At 36.7% G+C, this 25,589-nt stretch overlaps 1 protein-coding gene and 1 long non-coding RNA gene across 3 annotated transcripts in view; one reads left to right on the top strand and one right to left on the bottom strand.

The window, feature by feature from the left end:
- The window catches only part of EPYC (epiphycan), a 38,437-nt gene that overhangs the window by 912 nt on the left and 11,936 nt on the right, over positions 1 to 25,589 (top strand). The window contains exons 2-3 of the mRNA XM_029954771.1: positions 1,805 to 1,982; positions 24,268 to 24,439. Coding sequence (XP_029810631.1) covers positions 1,818 to 1,982; positions 24,268 to 24,439 — 337 coding nt within the window. The 5' untranslated portion in view covers positions 1,805 to 1,817. The remainder of the gene's footprint in view (positions 1 to 1,804; positions 1,983 to 24,267; positions 24,440 to 25,589) is intronic.
- LOC115304554 overlaps positions 3,946 to 25,589 on the bottom strand; it is a 37,963-nt gene continuing 16,319 nt past the window's right edge. Inside the window, exon 3 of one of the 2 annotated variants that reach the window (XR_003914496.1) lies at positions 3,946 to 4,006. This is a non-coding gene — a long non-coding RNA (uncharacterized LOC115304554). Of the gene's footprint in view, positions 4,007 to 20,058; positions 20,124 to 25,589 lie in introns of those variants that run through there. The other variant, XR_003914495.1, reaches the window with a different exon arrangement.

The following is a 25,589-nucleotide window of genomic DNA, read 5'->3' on the forward strand; positions in this document are numbered from 1 at the left end:
TCACACTGTTTGATGAAGTAGGACTTTGGTGGTGATTGTGTACAACAGCTCAGAATCTGCAATCCTGCAAAGACCCGTGCAAAGGCAAGGGACATAGAGGCTTGGTTTATCCAGTATGAATAAAAAAATTACTTGAAGAAATCATAGAGGGAATAAAAAGGAGCCCCTTGTACTGCTTCTTATTCTCAGAGGAATTTCATATGCCTCTGCCTAAACCTGCTTCATAAAGACTTTCTTTCAAGGAACTGAAGGTCAGTTTGTCTGCCAGTGCATTCAAGTTTAAAAGTAATATTTATCATGAATTCCCTTTTATACGTGTGCATAGGTACAGACACCGTATGCTCTGTTCTTGAAGTAAACCTAAGCAGTGAATCCAAAATACAAAACCTCTAGAACTAGACGTGCTTGATAAAAAAGGAAAGTTTTACAGATGCTTTGCCTCCTCAATAAATGATCACCAGGTAATATCTTTGATAGGCCCAATTTAGATGTTTAAAATTAAACATGAGAGGGTTTTTTTCTAAACTAAAACGTATTCAAAGGAGTACATACAGAACTAAAACAATAAAATGATAAGATCTTGATTGAATCCCCCCACCATGTTATTATGGAAAATAAGAATTGTGCTTAACAAAGAATTACAAAACAAAAATGTTTTAATCTTATGTGTATGGAAATCCTCCTCTAAGGAGATCCTGCCATATAGTGTCCTTTAGGCAGGTATTTTGACTGATTCTGAATTTAAACCCTAAATAGCTATTAAGAATTGAGATAAAACACTAAGGACTAAGGAAAAATAATTTTCTTTTCTGTTCCATTTGGTTAAGAATAAGTTTAGTAAACTATTGCATGAAATGTTAAATTATACACATATTAAGTTATGTATACATTAATGATACCCAGAGGCAACAAGATAGTCAAAAAGAAGAAAATAAGACCTTCCTTATTTTGTCTGGGAAAAGCCATAGGTTTATTTATTTATTTATTTATTTTTTACACAATTTATTTTTTTAACATATGCAATTATTTTCCATCATTTATAATACAGTAGTTACAATGACACTCCAAACAGAAAAGCAAAGTAAAAAATCAAAACCCCCACTTCTATTTCGTGTAATTAGACTTAACAGAAATTAGAAGGTTAGGTACCAACTAGTTAATCCCCTAATTTCACAGCTATCTGAAGTGGCAATTGTAATATAGCAGCTTATCTATGATACATTCAAGATACATGATACAATTTATTACTTGCCCATAAGCTAATATCTTTCCTTAAATTCCACCTCTATACTACAATATACTTGAGGTCCATGCAAGAAACAGTTATGAGTCCTAGTTAGATCACTAGTTGACTCTCAGATTCCTCATCTGTAAAATGGAATAACAGTATCAGCCCCCCTCCCCCATCTCCTCCTCCTTCCTACATCCCAGAGTTGATGAAAGAAACTTAATGTTTAGTAAAAGGTAAAATTCTAATGCAAGGCTTTTGTGAACAAGTGTGTCACAATATGTCTGCATCCCATTTTCCCTGTGTTCCTCTATGAAAGAAACTTAATTTCACAGTCATGACTATATCTACTCTAAAAATGTGGACAGGTTTGTGAGTTAATTTGAACATCTGCTATCAATAGTTACCAGAATCTGTAAAATTTCATGCATTGTGTTTATAAATGACCCATGTAAAGAAAGCTATCAGCTTGAGTTTCACAGTGTAAAACTGTGAATTTATCTTTCCAGTGTAGTGGAAACTATTCATAAGTTATTATCAATTAAACATTTATACATTATAGTATTTTTTGACTAGGAAAGCTTGAAACATGAAAATGTTAGCGAGACTTGTTCTGGGACTTGTCATCTTTGATGCCGCTGTGACTGCTCCAACTCTGGACACCATCAACTATGACTCAGAAACTTACGAGGCCACTTTGGATGACCTGGATAATTTATACAACTATGAAAACATACCTATTGGTCAAGCTGAGGTAACTGATTCCTCCCTCTCTTAAGATTTTTAAAAGCATAAGTATGGGGAGTTATTGAGATTTGTTCGCTTCAAATAAACTTTTGTGTATTTATTAATAGAGATGTTGTATCTTAATGATTTTATATGAACCTTTTCTCCAGAATCTGTTCAATCTGTTGGAAGTTAACATTGGGACACTCTTGATTTCTCATGGTTCACTTCATTTCCTTTATATCTTCTCACAAAATTAAAACAATAATAGAAAGGAGTTTGTATCGAGTTAGAACAGAGAACATTAGAGGAGAAAGCCATCAGTAAGGAAGAGTGGAAATACGGTGCATGCAATGATGAGGAAGCTGGGGAAGTTTGGGCCATAAGAAAAAGAGGAAAGTAAATTAGAAGAAAATGAGAATGCAAAGAAAGGGCGGTAATTTGGAACTCCACCGTGTTCCAAGAGTGAATGTGCTTTCCTAAATGACTATCTCTCAGCTAATGTAGGCATTGGCAAGGTTACAGCCCATTACATAAATCTGATATGACGTTTCTAATTAAATGTTAGAGTTTTACATAACTAAAGGATACAGACTAACTTTTTGAATCAAAACACAAATAGACCTTGAAATGTTGGAGGGTAATTAATGTACAACATTGACAAAAACTAATTAAGCATAAATCAACCCAAAGGGAAGTTACATCACCCCTTACAGGATCATAACATATTTTGGACAGTCATTCAAGTGTAAGTCTTCTTAGCGTAATTACTTTTGATAACTAGGGAAGTAAAATATTTAGACAAAAGCATATATTTAAGATGTATGGAGCTTAACTATATCTTTATTAAGAGGATAAGCATCCTCATTATTGTTTATGTTGCCTTATGAAATTCAAGAGCCAGATTTTTGCAGTACGATGGTTTTCATATCTTCTTCCCAGCCATATTTTCCTTTTCATCTTCCTCTGTTTTGCCTTCACTCTCTCCCCACCCCACTTCTTCTCTGTCTCCCTCTTTCCTTCTTTGTAGAAAAGTTTTAGACTTGACAGAAGACCACTTTTCTTCTGCACTTTTGATCGTGACTCTGTTTCCCCAGTCTTTATATACTGTTTGATTCATTTTGCTGTATGACTTCTGCTATGTTAAGGGAATTTTCTGCGGGGTTTATAGTCGTTAATGGTAGTCTTGCTGTATGTGATCTCTAGATCTCCAATCTAATGCATCAGTGTAGAATATAAGGAGAAACTTTTCCAGTGCTTAACTCTCAGCTCTGCTCCTTTTCCCATCTTGCATAAATATTTAAAGAAAAAGACTCAATATGCATCTGCAGTTATCTACCAAGCTAAATATTTTAGTTTTAAAGGTACTTGTCATTTTTCCAAAAGATATCTCATAGGATCAAAGAGGTTTGTTATGAACCATCAGTGAATCCTCTGGTTTGAGTAGGCCTACGGAGTGGGTTCTAGGAACTGCTCAAGGCTGCCCTAGATAAAATTTTGAAGGAGATGAGCTTTATCTGTAGACCTCTTTAAAGCCATTGCTTGATGTCAGAATCCCTTTTTGCTGCACATTCTCAAGAGATTCTAAAGTACTTTGTGCCATCAAGAAGCTTAAGCTGATAAATGTATCTCTATAAAGATGATTTCATTTATAACCTTTCCTCAGTATTTGCTTATTCTGGGAGACCTTCTTGCAAGGTACCAAATACGTGGCATTGTAGCCCCTTACCTCATTGAAATATCCTTAATTTTCACATTGGCATAGCCAAATTCAGTATCCTTAACAACTCTCTATCCAGAAAACCACAAAATAATCTCTTGTTGCTGACTAAAATATGTAAGTCATCCCTGATTCAATAATCTTTTGTGATGAAGAAAACCAGTTTATAGATAGGTGATATACATATATACATGTACACAAGCCTGTGCAATAATGAAAACATAACACATTTGAAAACAAACTATGCATTTTTTTTAACTTTACCAAGTTGGTCCAGTAGCAAAAATCAATTCACCAATCACTCACCAATCACCAATCCACTCACCTACCACCTATGAAAAAACAAAATACAAAAATAATGTAATAAAATAAATAAAATGAAGTGAGGAATAAACTCAGAACTTCAGCTCAGATCTTAACAATTTAATAATGTAAATTGCTTTAGAAACAACGAACTAATATTCAATTCCTTATGAGAAGATGTGAAATAAAGCCAATCGATCCAGTAATGCCTGCATGGATCCTAGAATATAGTTACTCAGGATATGAATTTCTTGACTTTTGTCTTAGAAATTCAGATACTTACAACTCCTGATAAGTTTATTTATCTCATCTTTATCAATTAAGAACAGTTGTTCTACATGTTCTTATTCCTATATGAAACTTGGTGAGTGAACACTGGTAACATGCCATATAAGGTACAGTTGAAGAAAAAAATCATGGTAAATAAAGCACATGGAGAATGATAGGATAAAGTTCTTTTGTTTTATGTCTTCAATCCCAAGAGCATGGTTCTGCCTGTCTTAGTCTAGAATTTATTTCGTCTACAGAAAAGGCAACTTTATATTTTAAAATTGTAAATTTATAGAATAACTGAGCAATGTTTCTAAAATATATGCCAGTTTATTTCTTATAAATTTTAAGACGTGGATTCTTGAGCCAATATAATAGGCCCTCTAGACTTTGAATGCTTTATCCTTAAGGCCTTAGACATATGAGGTAGGCAGAAATCTCAATGTCCCCTAAATGACCCATGCGCTGGTGTGTCCATGTCCTCTATGATTCTCAACACCATAACCATATTGGGATACCACTCTTATAATTAGGTTATTTTATATGGCACAAGTGAAATTTAGGAAAAAAAAAGATTCTATTGGTTGGCTTGATCTTTACTAATTAGCCCTTTAAAGCAGTATATTAAGGTCAGGGACAAATTTTAAAGCATGAGATAAATTCAAGGGAATAGGAAACTATTTGCTGCTGGCTTTAAAGATGGATGGGTCCACATAGCAAGGAGTGCAGGAAGTCTCTAAATTTTGAGAGAAGCTGCCAGAGAGCATATGGAAACCACGGTTCTATAGATATAAGGAACCTAGAGGCACACATGAGATCACAGTCCTGGCCATTAGCTTGAATTTGGCTTTGTAAGACCCCGAGCAGAGAACCCAGTCTGGCCCTCTCTGGACTTCTGACCCACAGAAACTGTTAGTTAAAAAATGGGTATAGATTTAAACTGCTAAATGTATAACAATTTGCCTTGCAGCCATAGAAAACTAATACAATATGTCATAATGTAATTTTTTTTCTGAGAATCAAATTTGAATTGTGCTGCAAGACTTGTATTTGTGAATCCAGTGATTTATCTAGCAATGAGCCAAACCAATCATCCAACCCCAGAGTTCGAATCTCAATAGAGCTTTGTCGATTTTTCCTAGTGGGAGTATATTCATTACCTCCTTGGTGAGTGAAAGGGTCACTGGGGCACCTGAGTGGCTCAGTTGGTTAAGTGTCCGACTTCAGCTGAGGTCATGAAATCAGGGTTCATGGGTTCAAGCCTCCTGTCGGGCTGTGTGCTGACAGCTCAGAGCCTGGAGCCTGCTTCAGTTTCTGGTCTTCCTCTCTCTCTGCCCCTCCCCTGCTCACACTCTGTCTCTCTCTCAAAAATAAATATTAAAAAATTAAAAACAAAAAAAAGAAATGATCATGAAATAATTTCTAGTTTTAAAAATGGCATGCAATAATAGTATTCCAGACGGCTGACTTAGGTGATTTCTAATGATTTAAAATATCCAGGATCTTCCGGATTCTATGTTAGAAGCAGATGTTAGGCTCAGAAATTCCATCATAATGCTCCGTGTTACCCAGTAGATCCTGGATAAAGTTTCTGGTATAACATATATTTTGTGCAGTCTTTTACTTAGCTTTTATTTTAATTTAATGGTACAAGTGGGAATTGGTTACAAGCTATAAGACAAAAATAAGAACTTGTGCTTCCTTTTTAAATTACTTTATTTTATTTTAATAGTTTATTGTCAAATTGGTTTCCATATAATACCCAGTGCTCTTCCCCACAAGTGCCCTCCTCGATTACCACCACCTTCTTTCCCCCTCCCCCTCCCCCTTCCCCTTCAACCCTTGATTCCTTTTCAGTATTCACTAGTCTCTCGGGTTTTGAGTCTCTCTCTCTCCCCAACTTTCTTTCCCCCTCCCCGTCCCCCTGGTCCTCCATTAGATTTCTCCTGTTAGACCTATGAGTGAAAACATAGATGGCCTACAGGCACATGAAAAGAACTTTTGCTTTCTGATGTTCACCTTGAGTGAGCACTCCTTATTTGCTGAGTACTTTTCTAGGCTTGTCATATGCATGATTTCATTACTGACAACAAAACTAGGAAGCAATATTGTTATTTTCATTGAATAAATGGGAATGCTAAGGAAAAGAGCAGTTAAGTAACATGACTAAGATTATAGTTGTTAATGACATATAATTATACTGATATTATCTTCTCGTACAACAAAATAATTTCAAGCAGGTTAATAAAAAATTATATTATCTTCCTTCCATTTTCTACCATTTTCCAAATTGTCCTTTTAACTAGATATTTGTTTTAGTAGAACTGAATGCTGGTGCTCCAACACTGCTGAAAGCATTGTTCTGTTGATGAATAATGTAAACTAGAAGTAACCTTTAGAGACAGTTGACTTACCCAAGCACTGTAAGAAATAATGGCTTAAGACTAACTACTTCAAAAATTAATTGTAGATAGGCATCCTCCAACACAGTATATCTATGTTATAGGGAATAGCCTATAGCTATCTCTCTATCTATTTCTATCTATCGATTGATTGATGTATCTATCCATCCATCCATCCATCCATCCATCCAATCTAGTTATAGATGATATAGATATAGATACAGATATAGATAGATACATAAAATAATAAATATTGGGTGGGTTAGAATCCAAGGAAACATTTTGCAATTTGTCTTAAAGTTTTTGTAAGAACATAGTAAAATTTGGTATTCTTTAAATGATTTAAATGGAGACTGTTTTTGATTAAGATAGGTATTTGGTGTTTCTGTTTTCATGGTATACTTTTGGGGTTATTGATTTTTCATTTCTCATAGGTCTAATAAAAACACTGGCCTGTCCATGAGTTATTTCCTTTGCCCAGAAAAGTACCCGTGGCAGTGTTGATAATTGTAGAGGATATGAACTTCCATTCCTGCAGTAAACTTTCCTTGGCTCCATCCAGAGTTACCCTCCTCTACACTGACTTACTTTAATCTTATATTATTACTTTCCCTTAATTTTACCTGCGGTGCCCATGCATCTTTAATAAACACGATGAATGTTGTGTCTCAGAGCCCTGTGTAGCACTTGGTTGTATTACATGAGGGCCAGTATGAGAGGCACTTACAATGACGCCAGACAGTGCTCTTCAGGAGGATGTGAAGTAGACATTTCTCTTGGCCTCAGTACCCAAATGGGTTGCAAATTTTCAGGAATGTGCTTATTTTCTAGGCTCTATGTCTTGTAACTAATTGTGCTTGTCATTTGGCTTAGGAATTTGGGCCCTGAATTTCCCTCATTCTTTCTTCATTTTATATTACTTCCCCACTTTTATTTCCCATCATCCTAACTTCTTCCTGTAGATTGTTTGAAACATTAGCATACATGCTTTTAAAAGTTCCTCATACACTTTCTGGAATCCGATGGGGTACACATTCACAACCAAATGGCAATAACTAATAAATGGATATCAGTAATAATTGATCAATAGGGATTTTTTTGAATGAGAGATGCTTTCCTTGCTATTGCTCTCCATTGATCTTAAAATTAGGGCATTGTTTTCTCTTTCATCAAGAGAATAAGTAGCAAAATTACTTAAAATCATCTCAAAGAAAATCGCCATTGAAAGAAATGAATTAAGCTTTAAAAATAGCTTTCAGAGAGGAAGAAGCTATAAGATTCATCAAAGGAATGAAAATTAAATTTAATGGAGTTGTGAAATGGACAAGAACTCAGTGAAAGTAGTTGTACCCAGTAATAGTTGAACAATGGTTTTTCAGTTGTCCTTATGGTAATAAGGTGCCATAGAAAATAATTTTAGAACAAATGTTGATGCCCTGTAAAACTAAAAATTGCTGGGGCGCCTGGGTGGCTCAGTCGGTTAAGCATCCGGCTTCGGCTCAGGTCATGATCTCACGGTTCGTGGGTTTGAGCCCCACATTGGGCTCTGTGCTGACAGCTAGCTCAGATCCTGAAGCCTGCTTTAGATTCTGGGTCTCCCTCTCTCTCTGACTCTCCCCTGCTCGTGCTATCTCTGTCTCTCAAAAATGAATAAAATCATTTAAAAAATGTAAAAAAAAAAGGACTAGAAATTGCTTAAGTAGAATTACATTAACTTTGGGCTACTCATAGAATCAATGTTCACTTTAGGTAAAGATATATAAAAGTATGTTTAATTAGGTTATCTAAATGTAATACATTGGTATAGCTTTGGTAACGCTAACAGCTTATTTCAAAAACCATCTTTGTATTTTCTGAACAAAAAGTGATTAATTAGTAATATTGCTACACTTTGTTTCCTCTGGTGATAAAGGCATGGAATACGTTTGTCTTTATATTTGAAATAATGTTGCACTTTGGCCAGTTTATGCATTATATTTTAAAGTTTCAAGTTTATGGTTTGCATATAAAACACTTTTTGTTGGAAGAAATAGCTCAGACTCAGCCTGAATTAAATGTTCTTTTCAGAATTTGGCAAAAAATAAAAGCTTATCTCCCTCTTCACCCTCCCTCCCCACCAAAGTCACTCTGGAGGAAGGGAGGGAAGAATTTTGCTGATGAGTTTTTAATATGGTTGTCTGATTGACTTTCCACACGCTCTTTTTAAAAACAGTGTTAAACTATTTGAATCTTATTTTAAAACTACTTGAAAACTTTAAGAAAATGAAACCACAAAGATATACAATCATATAGGTTCATCAGGAAACAAAAGAACACTGATAGTCTTTGCCAGTGACTTATTTGTATTTGTATTATACATTATTTATGAGACCACAAACATAAGTTATGTTTGAAATTATAAGTTATTCTATTATTATTATTATTATTAACAATTGAAGATCAGAATTTTGCCCAAGGTTATTCAGCTAGTAAGCCTCAGAGTAAAATTTAAACCAGATTGTTGTAATGCCAAACCAGAGAAACTTTGGCATTAAACCCTTTATTATTTTCCTTCTTCTCTTTAATCTTTACTTCTTTTAGCTGTGTCCAATATTGAGGTTTCCTTCCTCTGAAATTAAGTAATTTGACTATTGGGAATTGGAAAAGTAAGAATTTTCAAGTGATTGTAATTAACACAATATCTAAGCATCAAGCTGTCAAAGTATTTAAGGGAGCAAGAGGTAAGACAATCCCGGTGAACGGAAAGCGCTTTGTGAGAAATGTGGGGATTGAGCAATCTTTGCCAAACACATTTCTTCTTCACTTATTTTCAAGATAAAATAGAAAATAAGGTACAGCTTTCATTGCCAATGCTCATGGTCACATTCTTTTAGATAATTAATATGGATCAGCTAAATCAATTTGCACACCAGGCTCATGTTTAGAGAAGGATTCCATCACACTTAAGATATCTACATGCCAGTCTATGAAATCCTTAAGAATACATCGTTAGTAACCCAGACTAAATATATGAGAGCTTTTTAACATCTTTGGAAGCAAATTGTTGACATGATGCCAACAACAAGGGATAGCTTCAAGATTTGTTATCAACTGTGTGGGACAATTTGGGAAAAAGATAAATTTAAAATTCCGTTCTGTTTAACAAAAACCTTATTATGTGCTAATATGAAAATCCAAATAACATTCTAGATTTCATTTTTTTTAAATGAGAGGCAGATCTGTAATTTAAATATTATCTGCTAAGGGCCTGGGCTTAATGGTTAGAAGTTGACTGGCAGAGTGAGGATCTTAATCAAAGTGAATATATAGTTGGGGACATTTGTTTCCCAATCTGACTTTGCCTGGGCATTTAAATTATTAAACCACAGAATAATGGAAGAAGCCACTAGCTTTGGGTATTAACCCAAAACTGTGGTTAACCGCAGCCTTCAGATTAGCACCTGATCCAGTAAATTGTAGAGCATGGAGGGACAAAGCAGTGCTTGTTCTTGACAGGCAGACAATTCTCCCCAAAAGGGAGGGTGAGCCATTCCGTCCTATCTTCTCCCACCCACCAATTAGCCTAGTCATTTTTCTTCAGGAAGAGTGAGTGAAAGAGCCAACAGAAGATGTACCCACCTCCCAGGATGGCGGCCTTCAAGCCATTAGGCTTATCTATTAAATTCAATATAGCTCTTCCCTTCAACAGAAAGCATCCTATTTTTGAGACATTCACATTTGCACCTCCATGAGACCTATTCTTATGACAGTTAACACTTCTAGGCATCCTCTGGCAGAATGTAGATTTTGATCCCAGAAGCCCTGAAATGAATCCAAGAATATCAATGAATTTATCTCAAAGGCCTTCCTGTACCTGAGATTGAAATCTCACTCTCCGTTATATGTTCTGTGTAAAATTATATCAAGCCACATTAGTAACAGAGTTTAGGAAAGACTCTGAAATGAAAGTAAGTGCTGAGTAAATATACTCCAATGAAACAATTCCAGGGGTGCCTGGGTGGCTCAGTCAGTTAAGCCTCTGACTTCAGCTTGGGTCATGATCTCACAGTTCCTGTGTTTGAGCACCATGTCAGGCTCTGTGCTGACAGCTCAGAACCTGGAGTCTGCTTCAGACTCTCTCTCTCTCTCTCTCTCTCTCTCTCTCTTTCTCTCTTTCTCAAAAAATAAATAAACATTAAAAAATACAATTCTAGAAACATAAAGATAACACTTATCTGTATATATTACCCCTACCTCTATAAAGTGTTTGTGGAAAAATAAAAGACTACAGGTTAACATCCATCTCTTGCAAATTAAAGTCTGAACTTGTTTAAATCTGAAGAGATTACAGTACAAAATAAGAATAGCTTGACTTTGATTTAAAAATCCAAAGAATATACAGTCCCAAACTTTCTTTTCCTAATTCGTTTTGCTTCATCTTCATCTTGCCTGGGTCAGGCTGGACTCTTTCAGTAACAGCACACTGAATTCTTCCACATACAGGTGTAGTTCCTTCAGAGGCACATACTTTGTTATTACTTCATTACAGTTTCCCACAACCTTGATATTTAAAAATTTTTTTATGTTTTTTAATTTATTTTTGAGAGACAGAGAAAGACAGTGCGAGCAGGGGAGAGTCAGAGAGAGAGGGAGATTCAGATTCAGAAGGAGGCTCCAGGCTCTCAGCTAGCTGTCAGCACAGAGCCCCACGTGGGGCTCGAACCCACAAATCATGAGATCATGACCTGAGCTGAAGCCGGACACTTAACTGACTGAACCACCCAGGTGCCCCACGACATTGATATTTTAAAAGAATGAAGCAGTAGTGTTCATGCAGTGTTATCACAAAAATGACCCTAACTCCCATCAAATTTAAAGAACAGGTTAATCCCGAGTCTCCAAAAATACTTAGTCCAACCAAAAGTGTATTCCCCCAGACCAGTACATAGTGTTGGCAGATACTCAAGAAGAGACCTGGAGCTACCTAAGAAAAATCAGGAGATGGAAAAAAAAAATCATGGTTTAGCCTCCTCCAGATGTTGGCCAACTTGTGTTTATTGCCCCTAGTTTGCAAATTTTGAGCTCAAACACTTGGTGAAATCTTCCATCAGGAGTTAGATTACGGCACAATTTTACCAGACTCCGAGTATCTGTTCTCAAAATGTAGTTGCTGAACTGGCAGTATCAGCATCGCCTGGGAGCTGGTCAGGAATGCAAATTCTCAGGTCCCAACCCAGACCTAATGAATCAGAAACTGGAGAGAGGGCCAGAAATCAGCGATTTAACTCCTCTGTCATTCTGGTGCACCTGTGGTGTGAGCAGCACTGAACTAGGAAACATCCCCTACCGTAATGGCTCTTTTCTCAGAGTAGCGTTTGAGATATTCTTGTTTTCCAGCATCTTTCTAAACATACAATGGCGGCCGGCCCAGTCACCAGGTCAGGGGAAGTTTCCTCCTCTTTTTGCAAACTCGAAGACTTTGAATGTCTAATTTTCTGCTAAACCTTGGGTTTCTGGCATCTGATTCTGCATTGTGTATTCACTCAGGTGACAGATTATCTTGTGGGCAAGAATTTTCAGCCAGTGGGATTCTCCAGCCTGAAAACTATGCCAGTGGCTTATCCCTGGCTTCCTGCAATGGAATTCAAGAAATTTCCCTCCCAGAGACCTTTCCCTTCTTCCCCATGGGTTTTTTTTTTTTTTCAGCTGGAGAATAAACCTCAGCAGATTCTTGAACTGGAACTGCCAAGGATGTTTGTGAAGCCTCTGGCCCCTGGGAGCCTAGTAAAAAAAACAATCCTTCTATGACATTCTTATCAAGAATTTACTAAACTTTCAAACGTCCAAGACTTAATTAGTACTTCTGTCTCCTACATCTTATTCAGTATGTTTCCCCTTTGGTGTGGGGGTTCTCAACTTGGGCCACATATTTGAATCTCTGCTAGAGCTTTTAGAAATCCTAACACCTAGGCCACATCTCGGACTACTGAAATCAGAATCCCTCAAGATAGGCCCAGATCCAGTGTTTGACTTCCTGGAGCTAGTAAGTCTGAGTCAGGTGTTGGGTTTTTAAAAAAAAAATTTAATATATATTTTTGGTGCCCATACAGTGTATGCCTTCTCAGTTCTTCCCAGTCAAAACTTTTTTAAAAAATAGTTTATTGTCAAATTGGTTTCCATACAACACCCAGTGCTCTTCCCCACAAGTGCTCTCCTCCATCACCACCACCTCCCTTCCCCCTCCCCCTCCCCCTTCCACCCTCAGTTCATTTTGAGCATTCAATAGTCTCTCAGGTTTTGCATCTCTCTCTCTCTCATCAACTCTCTTTCCCTCTTCCCCTTCCCCTTCAACCCTCAGTTTGTTTTCAGTATTCAGTAGTCTCTCAGGTTTTGTGTCCCTCTCTCTCCCCAACTCTCTTTCCCCCTTCCCCTCCCCCTGGTCCTCCATTAGGTTTCTCCTGTTCTCCTGTTAGACCTCTGAGTGCAAACATATGGTATCTGTCCTTCTCTGCCTGACTTATTTCGCTTAGCATGACACCCTCAAGGTCCATCCACTTTCCTACAAATGGCCAGATTTCATTCTTTCTCATTGCCATGTAATACTCCATTGTGTTTTTCTAATATACTCCTGTAGATGCTGTCTTGTGGCATCTAATTTAGGGACAGATTTTTTTTTAATAGTAAATTATAAGTCTTCCAGAAATCACATTGTTCAAAAAATATTTGGGAAGTTTTTATTTCTGAGTTGGGTAATCCTACCCTGACCATGCTTTTCCATCATACAAATTTCTAACCTGAGATTGACAGTGACCTATTATTGTTCTGCCTGGCTCTCTTAATGTGCCTAATTTTCACTATCTCTTCCCCAACTCCATATATTCATATGTTTTAATACTCCTAGGACAAGTTCTGGTCAAACTTGTCTTGAGTTTGCTAGGAATAGAGAGACTCCCCCTATGTTTGTTAAGGTACACACACTCACAGGCATGGAAATAGTTCAAGAATTAGTACTTGGTAATGTTGTCACTCATCAGATTATACAATTACTAGCTTTTGATGTCATCTCAGCCAATATGAGATGCAAATAAGTGAGATAAAGGATAATTACAGTGACATCATGCTGGTCTCTCTGGTCACATTCAATGTGGGGTTTAAAGAGCTAAATGACATGGATGCAAATGTATATTATACACTCCATTTTTTAATAGTTTATTATCAAGTTGGTTTCCATAGAACACCCAGTGCTCTTCCCCAACAAGCGCCCCCCTCCATGGCCATCACTTCCCTTCCCTTTCCCCCTCCCTCTTCATCCCTCAGTTTGTTTTCACTATTCAAGAGTCTCTCATGATTTGCCTCCCTCACTCTCCCTAACTCTTCCCCCCCTTCCCCTTCCCATGGTCCCCTGTTAGGTTTCTCCTGTTTGACCTATGAGTGAAAACATATGATATCTGTCCTTCTCTGCCTGACGTACTTTACTTAGCATGACACCCTTGACGTCCATCTACTTTGCTACAAATGGCCATATTTCATTCTTTCTCATTGCCATGTAATACTCAATTGTATATGTAAACCACATCTTCTTGATCCATTCATCAGGTGATGGACATTTAGGCTCTTTCCATGATTTGGGTATTGTTGAAAGTGCTGCTATTAACATTGGGGTACATGTGCCCCTATGCATCAGCTCTTCTGTATCCTGTGGGTATATCCCCAATAGTACTCTTACTGGGTCTTAGGGGAGTTCTATTGATAGTTTTTTGAGGAACCTCCACACTGTTTTCCATTGTGGCTGTGCCAGTTTACATTCCCACCAACAGTGTAGGAGAGTGCCTTTTTCTCCAAATCCTCGCCAGCATGTATAGTCTCTTGATTTGTTCATTTTAGCCATTCTGACTGGCATGAGGTGGTATCAGTGCAGTTTTGATTTGTATTTTGCTGAAGATGAGTGATGCTGAGTATCATTTCATGTGCCTGTTGGCCATCTTTTCAGAAGTTTCTATTCATGTCTTCTGCCCATTTCTTCACTGGATTATTCATTTTTCAGGTGTGGAGTTTGGTGAGTTCCTTGTAGATTTTGGATACTAGCCCTTTATCCAATATGCCACCTTACAACTATATTTTCCCATTCCATTGGTTGCCTAATAGCTTTCTTGATTGTTTCCTTTGCCATGCAGAAGCTTTTTATCTTGATGAGGTCCCAATAGTTCATTTTTGCTCTTGATTCCCTTGCCTTTGGGGATGTGTTGAGTAGGAAATTGCTGTGGCTGAGGTCAAGGAAGCTGTTTCCTTCTTTCTCCTCTAGGGTTTTAATGGTTTCCTGTCTCACATTCAGGTTCTTAATCCATTTTGAGTTTATTTTTGTGTATGGTGTAAGACAGTGGTCTAGTTTCATTCTTCTGCATGTTGCTATCCAGCTCTCCCAGCACCACCTGTTGAAGAGGCTGTTTTTTTTCCATTGGATACTCTTTCCTGCTAAGTCAGAGATTAATTGGCCATACATTTGTGGGTTCAGTTCTGGGTTCTCTATTCTGTTCCATTGGTCTGTGTGTCTGTTTCTTGTGCCAATACCATACTGGCTTGATGATGAAAGCTTTGTAGTAGAAGCTAAAGTCTGGGTACACTCCATTTCTTAACATGAGAAGAAGAACAAAGAGAATATATATATATGTGTGTGTGTGTGTGTGTGTGTGTGTGTGTGTGTATAAGATATTAAGGCTTGATCAAATATTCTCATATGTTATGATATTAAGTTATCTTTGGAATTATGATATCAAAAACTTTGATTAAGTATTAAATATGAAGAAATAAAATCCATGACATTTAAAATTGAAAAAGTCCTCCTACTGAAACTATACTGAATCTATAATATAGGATAAAAGAGATTGAAAAGGATCAGTACATTATGTTACTGAGAAGAAAAGAAGATCATAAAATTAAATATTTTTGTGGCCAATTAACTACTACTTAGCAGCCTTCTATTGGCAGGATGATTCAATCATGAAACTAATAGCAAAAACTTATGGCCATCAACAAATTTAAAGATTTTGATCTCTTGAAAAACAGCTCTTCCTCTGCCTTATGCTGTTAAAGAGCTGATTTACCTGTATCCTTTGCTCAGGTGCTGTGGTCAACAATGATCTTCTGATCATAATTAGGTTCCCAAGTGAGACACAGAGGCTATAGAGGATATATTGGTGGCAGTAAGAGGATTCAGGTTAGTGTTCTGGTTTAGTTTAGTTTTTTTTCATTTGTTTAAACAAATTTGGCCTCTAAAAGATAAAAAGTTTCTGAATTTGTTAAATTTTTTAAGGATTTACTACTGAAACTAAACAGTAGAAAAAATTAACATAATAATTATCTCTTTTAAGGGTAGTTGGCTACTAGCTAGCTGGTCCTCCCTGGTGCACATGTTTTCCCATTCAAAATGTCTATTATTACCTTCTGATAATATATACATCATCATCATCATCATCATTGCCATGAATGAATAGCAGTTTTATGCAGGTAAGCTCTACATAGTAAAAGGATGGCTTATTATACTTTGTGAATCAATAAAGTCTGTGTTAGAAGGAACAATTTGCTTCGTGTTAGGCTAGGAAAGATCAAAACTTTTAAAAATACTAAATTACTCCAAAAAACCCCACTAGAGCTTATAAGGTTCCAAATCTTTTGGTTTTCAGTCCAACTTCTTTGTTTTCAATTACTATGATTGACTCTCTCTCCCCCCTCTAAACTCATGAGATTACTGATTTCAGCCTACACTAAATTGTTCTGGCATCCTTACTTGGGGAACAAGGGAGGTAAGGGGAAAGGGAATGTGAACTGACTTTATTATTAGATAATGTTTCTAAAGCCTTTGCCAAAGTTCTCTTCCAATATTATTTGGAGACATTCAATTAGAACTAGATGATACATTTTGTGAGAACTAAGATATTGAAAATCTATTAAGTTTTTGGGACCTAATAGAATGGTGGTAAATGCAATCCTTAATAAACTGAGATAAAACTAATGTAGAAATTTTTTTCTGGAGCCTAAAAATGGAATATTGCCACTTTCTGACAATAAGGAAAGGAAATGAGTAAATAAACACAGGAACAGCAAAAAGCTGTGGTCCCAGAAGAAACATAGATTAGAGATGATATTATTAAATGAAACCTTCAAATCATCAGCTCTCATCTCTCTTGCATTAAAATTTTCACTGAAACATTGCATTAAATACAAAGAAATATTACTATTCAGAGTAATAAATTTATGATGAATCACCATCTATTAGGACAATTATTTAAAAAGCATGAAATAATTTACCTGTTTTCATAAATACATCCTAGCAAGTCAATATCAAATATGATTTTCTGCTTTTTCAAAGTAAATAGAAAACCATTAGCTAATTTTGATATTGGACTGGTAGACATTTATTCATTATATATATTTATTAACTCTGACCTAATCTAGTTAATAAAATACTGGAGCTTTAAAAAATAAGTAAATTGAAATAATTGTGAATTCACTCAAACATGATAGTATATTATTTCATTAAGTACTCCACTAAATAAGCAAGAACAAAGAACAATTGTTTGTAAAAAAGAAATCAGGATTGAGTGATGAAAAAGAAAAATAATATGCATCGATGCTTTCTAATGTCAATGATATGTGCCAGGTAAGTCAACCCATAACAATATTAAAAATTGTTCCCTCAGTATGTTTAGGATATGAATAAGAACACAAAAAACTTAAGAGATCTACACTAAGGCAAGTTACATTAGCAGCTCTAACAAACAACTCCAAAATCCCAGTGGTTTTATACTATAAAAATTTGTATCTTGCTGACATGACTGTCGGATGAAGGTCACCAGGCTTACTGTCCTCCAAGTAGTTATTCAGGGATTCAAACTCCTTTCATGCTAGAGCTTCGCCATCTTCACTTTGGGACTTCAAGGTCACACTAGTATCCTCTGTTGACAGATTGAAAAAGTATACTTGTTCTTCCTTAATTTGGACCAGATGCAGTGCATTACTTCCTTTCCCATTCAATTGGGTAAAATGAGCAACGTGACCCAATCTAGATTCAAGGAAAGTGGAAAATGTACTTTAGCTAAATGCCCAGGAGGAAAATGAAACTGTGGTGAATGCATGGAATTGTCTTAGCCATCAAGTTTAGCCAGACTAAAGTTTCATTCTGACATAATACTTATTTCTCACAAAAGTTAGAATTATAATAAACCCTGCTTGAATTTTACAATCCACTTATATTGATGTCATATGATATTTTTCATACTTGTCAATTTCAGGGGAGATTGAATGACTGTCAAGTGCTCTCACAGGGCAATGTGGCCTTCATATGGTTTTTCGCCTTCAGGATCAGCAACTGACTAACATAATCAGTGATGGTCAAATCAGATTGTAGGCTGATGAATGATGTCAAGCAAGAATTATATGAGGCTTAAAATTTGTACAAGACAGTCCATTTGTGAATGTATAATGTGAAGTCATTCCCCAGTGATGATAAGGCTCACTTCCCTGATCCAGGTCCCTTCTTTCTCAGAATGAAGGTACCTAATAAACAAGGTTATTTAGGAGAAACGTATTTGGCTGAGTACAGATTCAAAATTAAGTAAATCAAGCAGTCTTGTGGCAGGACTACTTAGATTAAGATCCTGGTCTTACTGTGTAGAAATTGTGTGACCGAGACAATTTATTTAGTCCTCCCGCCTTCCATTCTGTTACAAATCTATTGGATGTGCACAATTACTGCATCTTATACAAAGAGCTGTTCTGATAATTACATGTGAATCAATGAGAACATGACAGCATCTCATCTATAGTGAATGTTCAATCCATACGGATTATTTTAATGTAGCAAATGATGAGTGAGATGCAGTAAAACTTCTCCATACCAGAGATGATCTCTTTAGCAACTATTGCTTATGGTCAACAAATTTGATATTTCTCTCCTCCAAACAAAGCTGGACACAATAACAGATCATTCTTTCCTGAACTTGATTTTTTTAGGGTGCCACTCTCTTCATTTTGCTTTTTCTTCAGGTATACCATTATCACTAATAAGTCGAGAGTCAGGAAGCTGCTCCCAAAGGCTTGAGTGGAACTGTCTATTCTTCTTGTGCATTTTTAAGGGCAGTTTTATATCTTCAATTTCTTGGAATGGAGACCTCACTGTGACCCTATCCCTGACCCTATCAGTATTTATGCTAAAATATGCATTTTTGTGTATGTGTATTCCAATAGGAACAATTACATCTTCCTTCTTTAGGGAATATCAATAAGTCAACAAGGATCTCAGTGTATACATGCTTTCGCTTTCTTTGTCTTTCAAGATTTACTATAGTGTCAATAAAGCTGTTAAAGAATAAAATTAAATAATATTGAGGAAAAAGAAGTTAAGGGATAGAGGGAATACCAAGCAGAACAACTAGTACGTGTGAATGTCTTCTAGAAAAAGGAGCATAAGAAATTACAGATGGGCAGTGCAGAAGAAGAACAGAGTTTGATATAAAATGGAAGAAGGCAACAATAGAAGTGCCAAGCCATGCAAGACCTTGTAAGGCAAAGAGTTTTGAATGTATTTTAATAATAACAAACAGAAAATAAAAACAGCAAAGATAAAAAGAGCAAATAATAATAATAAATTTGCATGGCACTTACTATGTGTAGTAACATTTTCATCCTAACACAGCTGTACTATATACTGTAGGTACCGGGATTTTAAGATAGAGAAACTGAGGTTTAAGAGGCAATGTAACTCACCCAAAGTCTCACAGGTAGGCCAGAGTCAAGTTCACCCAGCCAGAATCCTTCCTTTTAACCAATGTTACCATGCTTCTGCAAGGCCACTGTTCCCGTGGTTATTAAGAACAATAAAAAGCCACTTAAAGATTTTAAGCAGAGATCATCAGTTCTGTCTTTTAAAGAGCTTATTCTCATTACAGAGCGAATATCTAAGGAAAGAGATGCCAACTTCCTGTAAGTAGACTATTACTGTATTCCTGGCAAGACAGGTAGTGACTTAGATTATGGTGATGCTGGTAGACACACACAAAATAATGGTATTGAGAGATGTTTAGAAAATAATACTGACAGGGAAAATGGATATAATGATCATGACTTAAGTGTAATGTTTGGCATAGACATTCATTCTGGTTGATTAGATAACCATAAAGACTGGCAAAACTCGATCATTCACAAATTCACTCATTCAGTGATCTTTCCATTCACTCATGAAGGTAGGAATCGGTTCTGAGTCCAGAATTCTTTCATAGCATTCTTTCCATCACACATAGATGACATTCATTCAGCTCCTCTTTGGAAACTTAGCTTCACTAAAAGTGCTGAGATCAAAAGACATCAAAATATTTTAAAAAAACACATACACATTATGTTTTATTACTCGAAACACATGCTTAGCAGAAGCAAATGGCTCGTGATCATCCGAAACAAGTATAAGCAGCATGTTCAGCAAAAGTCCACACTCACAAGGCCCCTGGCAATTGGGAAGAGAAGCATGGCTTTCGTTTCGGACACCCTACTTTTTTTTCACATGTTTACTTAGAAACGAACACAAATACATTAGGGGCATCTGGGTGGCTCAGTCGCTTAAACATCCGACTTTAGCTCAGGTCATGATCTCCTGAATCGTAGGTTCAAGCCCCTCACCGGCATCTGTGCTGACAGCTCAGCGCCTGAAGCCTCTTTCAGATTTTGTGTCTCCCTCTCTCTCTGCCCTCCTCTGCTCAGTCTCTCTCTCTCTGTCTCAAAAATAAATAACCTAAAAAAATATTTTTTTAAAAAGACAAATACATTAAGTAGACTCGGTAACAGTATGGTCCTATAGATCATTTAGATGTGCTTTTTGATGAGATAAATAGATTTGATTAAAAGTATTTAAAACCTAATATTATAACTTAAAATGATGCTGAATAGTTTTATGGAAGATTTTTCTGTGGATACCTCTTTTGATTATCGGAGAGTGAAGGTCTGAAATCTTTTGCCGTATTATTGCTAGTGAGGTAAATATTGCTGATAAAAGTCTCAGTACACATAATCTGGTACAAGAAATGTAACTGAATCATTTTCTACTGTGAGTCCTTAGGTCTCCAGGGAGCAGAGACCTCATCTAAGACATTTGAGGGTTATTTCAGACCCCTTTTCTTTGAGATTGCATTGGACTGGTAGATTGCTTACATGGAGTCAAGGCTGTGAAAGGTGCAGAGGCCAAGGCCGTTCTGATGACTCTTTTTGGCACTATTATCACTCTAACCTGACATCTGCTGACACTTCACTCTACCCAGATCACTGTCTGTGGGCTATGCATTTGTCATCTCTGGTACAGATTTACTCTTTTATATAGATAGTTTATGTCCACCATAAAACAAGAGGATGGCCTAGGGGTGCCTAAGTGGTTCAGTTAGTTGAGCATCTGACTCTTAATTTCAGCTCAGTTCATACTTCCAGGTCGTGGGATCAAGTCCCATGTCCAGCTCTGTGCTGAGCATGGAGCCTGCTTAAGATTCTCTCTCTCTCTCTCTCTCTCTCTCTCTCTCTCTCTCTCTCTCTTTCTCTCTCTCTCCCTCTGCCTTTCTCCCTTGCTTGTGTGCACTCTCTCTCAATAATAAAAAATAAAAATAAATAAATAGCTTATTGCAAACCAGCCAACTCAGAGATGTGCCTTGCTGGGATTATGTCAAGAAGATATAGGGGTGCCTGGGTGGCTCAGCTGGTCAAGCGTCCACCTCTTGATTTCAGCTAAGATCATGATCTCATGGTTTGTGGGTTCAAGCCCCACTGCAGGTTCTCTGTGCTCACATTATGGAACCTGCTTGGGATTCTCTCTCTCTTCCTCTCACTTTCTGCCTCTCTCTCTCCCTTAAAATAAATTAATAAACTAAAAAAAGAAGAAGAAAAAGAAGAAGATATGCAAGCACAGCGATGGCTAAATTCAAGGTCATATGCAGTAGTGACCTTTTGCATTTATTGTGCTTATAAAATTCAGGTAAACATAATAAAGTAAAACAATTCAATAAAAGAAAACAGGTCAGAGTAAAACAAGGAGGTAAAAGAAAAACTAATGGAGGAATATTTGGGAAGAATAAAGACTTATATCACAGGCTCAGTTATTTGCATGTGAGTATTACCAGTTGTAGCCAAAGAAAAAGGGGCAGGGATGTTTTCTGGCCATTTGTGTTTATTCCCAAATTTAGGTTTCTGCAGGTTAAGCATAAAAGTCAGCCACATGGAGAGCCAGGTGGCCACGCCTCCCAGGCCTCATTTCTTTGCATGCATTGCCTCACAACTTCATATCACAGTATGAAAATTGTTAAAAGAAAGGGAAAAAAGATAGAAGCTTAAATCATTTCTATTCAATAGTGAGAATAAATGTGCCTACAATGCAAAGAACTTACCAGGAACAGCCCTTTGAGTTTATAGGTCCGTAATTTTGCTGAACTCAAAAGGCATTCCTTTCCCTTGGTCTTCAAAATTGTTCAACATTCACATTTTATTAGCAAGTAGGCATGAACAAAACACAAAAGCTGCTTTTGCCTCATTATATTGGATGGCAAGTGAGATCTTACAGCTTCGCATCAAATCAGTGGAAAAACAATTATCTGTAGAAAGTATGTGCAAACATTTTTCCTACAAAGCTAAAGATGCAAGGCGACGTGTCTGGAATGTGTTTCTCCCTTTTGGCTGCCTCCATTCCATGAAACATCTGTCTCAATTTCCGCTCTTCCTGGAGCCTCCTTTTGGTCTCTGCAGATCGACTCCTAAATCTGCTTCATTCTGATCCTGCAGATGGAAACCGTATGTCTCCCTGCTTAAGGAAGTGTGCCCAATCTTCTCAAGGGGAGATTTCTGGCCAAGTGTTATAATATCTTCATTGTATGGCTTCCCAATGCACCAAATACAGTATGAGTTGCTTTTGGTTTGATTTCATGCTTTAAAATGCATTAAAGTGAGCATTAACACATTCACAATTCTTATCAGTAAAATCCCTAAAATTAAATATAAAGCTGTGAATCATATATACTTTGGACAAGTAATTTTTAAATAACATTTAATAATTTAAATATTATTTTATCTTGTACTTGTTGATCACCTATCATGCTACAGCCCTGAGTTACCAAGTTAAATGTGTAATTCGGAGTGTATCCTCTAGTGGGGTTGGACAGCAGAAAACTGGCAGAATCATTCCAAAACTGGGAGGAAGCGCTGAAATGGACAGACTCTCCAGAAACAGAAAGAGACACAAATCAGAAGTGTGAACTGACAAAAAACAGTTCAGTATTCCTTTAAAAGAGTACTTTTAATTTTCATTTGTGAAGGCATGTCTTCAAATTTATTAAAATTGACATTAAATAATAAATGTATCTTATTTTAAATAATGATTACCTAAAACATCTATCTAAAATACCCAGAAAACATCTGGCCTGATTATATACTTACTTATTTTATACATGAAAGTAATATTGTGCATACCATTTGACATTAAATAAGTTAAAAGGTGATTTGTGGGTTTTTCTTTCCTTACTTAATAAATGCAAATAAAGACGAAAGATAAGAAGAATCAGGCAGCCATGTCAGGTGGTCAAAGGAGAATCTGAGATTTCTGGGGATGCCAGGAGGAAAGTAGGCCCCCAAAGTGGGTCCTGTGTGTTGCCAAGAACTGTCTTGAGCAGATTTCCTGCTTGAGCTTATAAGATTGTCAGGAAGGTAGATATTTGTTAAGTAATACTAAGGAATAGACATTGAGACTCAGGAAGGAATTTGAGAGTAAGGGGTTATTCTAAATGCAAATAGTGTTCTAACAAGCAGTAACTCATTATCTAAAACATGCAAGAAGATAAAACCAAGTATAATCTAACATATAATTCCAGAAAAAATATTTGAGTATGTTTTCAATTTTGATGGATGCTCTTTATTGTCAAAACTCTCACAAAGGTCAATTTTAACAAACCCAAATATTGTTGGCAATACTTGTTATTCAAATTAAACTTGAAAGTGTATGAGTAATTGCACATCATGATAAAATCATACAGTTTTCATATCTCCATGTATATTTTATATTTTACTAGAAGGGATACTTTGCAGTAAAACAGTTGGAAGTGTAAATTGTAAACAAACAGAATATTTGAATCTAGGAAACCAAGGATGAAAAAGGATTGGAGCATACACATTAATTTCTTAGTGGTTATTATCTTCAAAAAGAGTAGAGTCAGGGATTCAGGGTGAACCGGGACTTTGAGATGTTATTCTGCATACTTCTGGATTGATTCAAATTTTCCACAACAATAATGCATTCTTGCAATGCTGTGTATTTAGAAAACAATAAATGAAGTTTAAAAAAATAAATAATCATATAAGAATGTTTGAAGGATCAAGATAATCAAACCCCTTAAAAAACCATGGGCACTGGAAATTATTACTAAGATTCGAGAAACGAAATTAATTAAAACCAACAGTAACAATAACTAGAACCACATGTACCTTCCCTGGCGAGCACGCCTGTACTGTTGAATTTCAGAACACCAGTGACCTCTTGTGGCAAAAATGGATATATTTAAAAGTTGTGTCCCTGCCACACAGGGTGATGGAGAAGGTTTCCTGACGAAATTTTGTTTCTTTTTCAGATTGAAATAGCCACAGTGATGCCTTCTGGGAACAGAGAGCTCCTCACCCCACCCCCACAGCCAGAGGAGGCTGAGGAAGAGGAGGAGGAGGAGTCCACTCCCAGACTTACCGACGGCTCTTCCCCCCAGGAGCCTGAGTTCACTGGGGTTCTGGGCCCACACACCAATGAAGGTCAGGTCCCTCAAAGCTGATGTGAATTAACACATCTCAATACTCTCAAGCTCCAATGCCATAGGCAATCCACATGACTCACAGAGAAAGTTTTGCTATAGGCTAGATGTGAGGCCGCAGATACACATGTATTTTGTATTCAAATATAAAGGAGTTTTAATAATTCATAAAAAGCAGTTTTTATAATTAATTTAATAATTAAATAAGCTTTGGCATGATAGAAATCATCAAATAATCAAATATCTGGGACAAAAATATTTGTCTAGCATCATTACTCAAAACGCTGTGGTGGAAAGCATTTCTAGAATAAGGAACACAATGTTAGCAAGATGAGAATCTACATCTGACAGATGAGGCCACAGCAGTCCAGGGAGATGAGATAATGGCCATTGATTGGGTTGACGGCAATAGTACTAATATTTTACATGATGGGAACTTACTGTCTGTGGGCCATAAGGCTCAGCACTTCATAGTCTCTCATTTGACTACCACAACCTCTGTGTAAAGGTATTAGGATTAATCTTTTCATTTTTAATGAGGAAGCTGGCTCAGAAATGGTAGGAACTTGTCAGAGATCACACAGCTGTTAGTATCACACACTGAGTTTTAAAAAAGCCTGTTCTGATTCTTATCTTGTACTTACTGGGACAAAGGCTTCTTCTCTCAGGCAGTCCTAGGGAGCAGCAGAGAGGAAGGCATTCCACAGCCCTGGCCTCCATCTTGTACAGCCTGAGGGTGATCTAAACCACAGCCTTTAGGAGTTCCTGATACTGAATGTGGTTCTATGATCTGTCTATATTTCTTACTAGAATTTGTCTGTGTCATATACGTGGAAGCCCTCAAGTGGACTCACACCAGAAGAGTTTCACACACAGAGAATAAGCCTAGTGAGGGGGTGTAGAAAAATGAGTAGAGTTCCCATTGCAAAGGTTGATTAGTACAGAGTTAGAGTCTCTCTGTGCTATAACTTCTGGAGATATAAAACTTATCTTAAAATGACTACTGTTCTCTTGGATACTTTGAAGACATGTAAACAAATGTCAAAGTAATAATGTATAATAGGTAATATGACAAAAGGCTGTAACAGAACATACTAAGAGAACAAAAGCAGGAGTGCATTCAAATCCCAGCTTTGGGACTTGCTGGATAG

This window comes from Suricata suricatta, chromosome 10 (genome assembly GCF_006229205.1).
Source record: "Suricata suricatta isolate VVHF042 chromosome 10, meerkat_22Aug2017_6uvM2_HiC, whole genome shotgun sequence".
Classification (NCBI taxonomy): Eukaryota; Metazoa; Chordata; class Mammalia; order Carnivora; family Herpestidae; genus Suricata; species Suricata suricatta.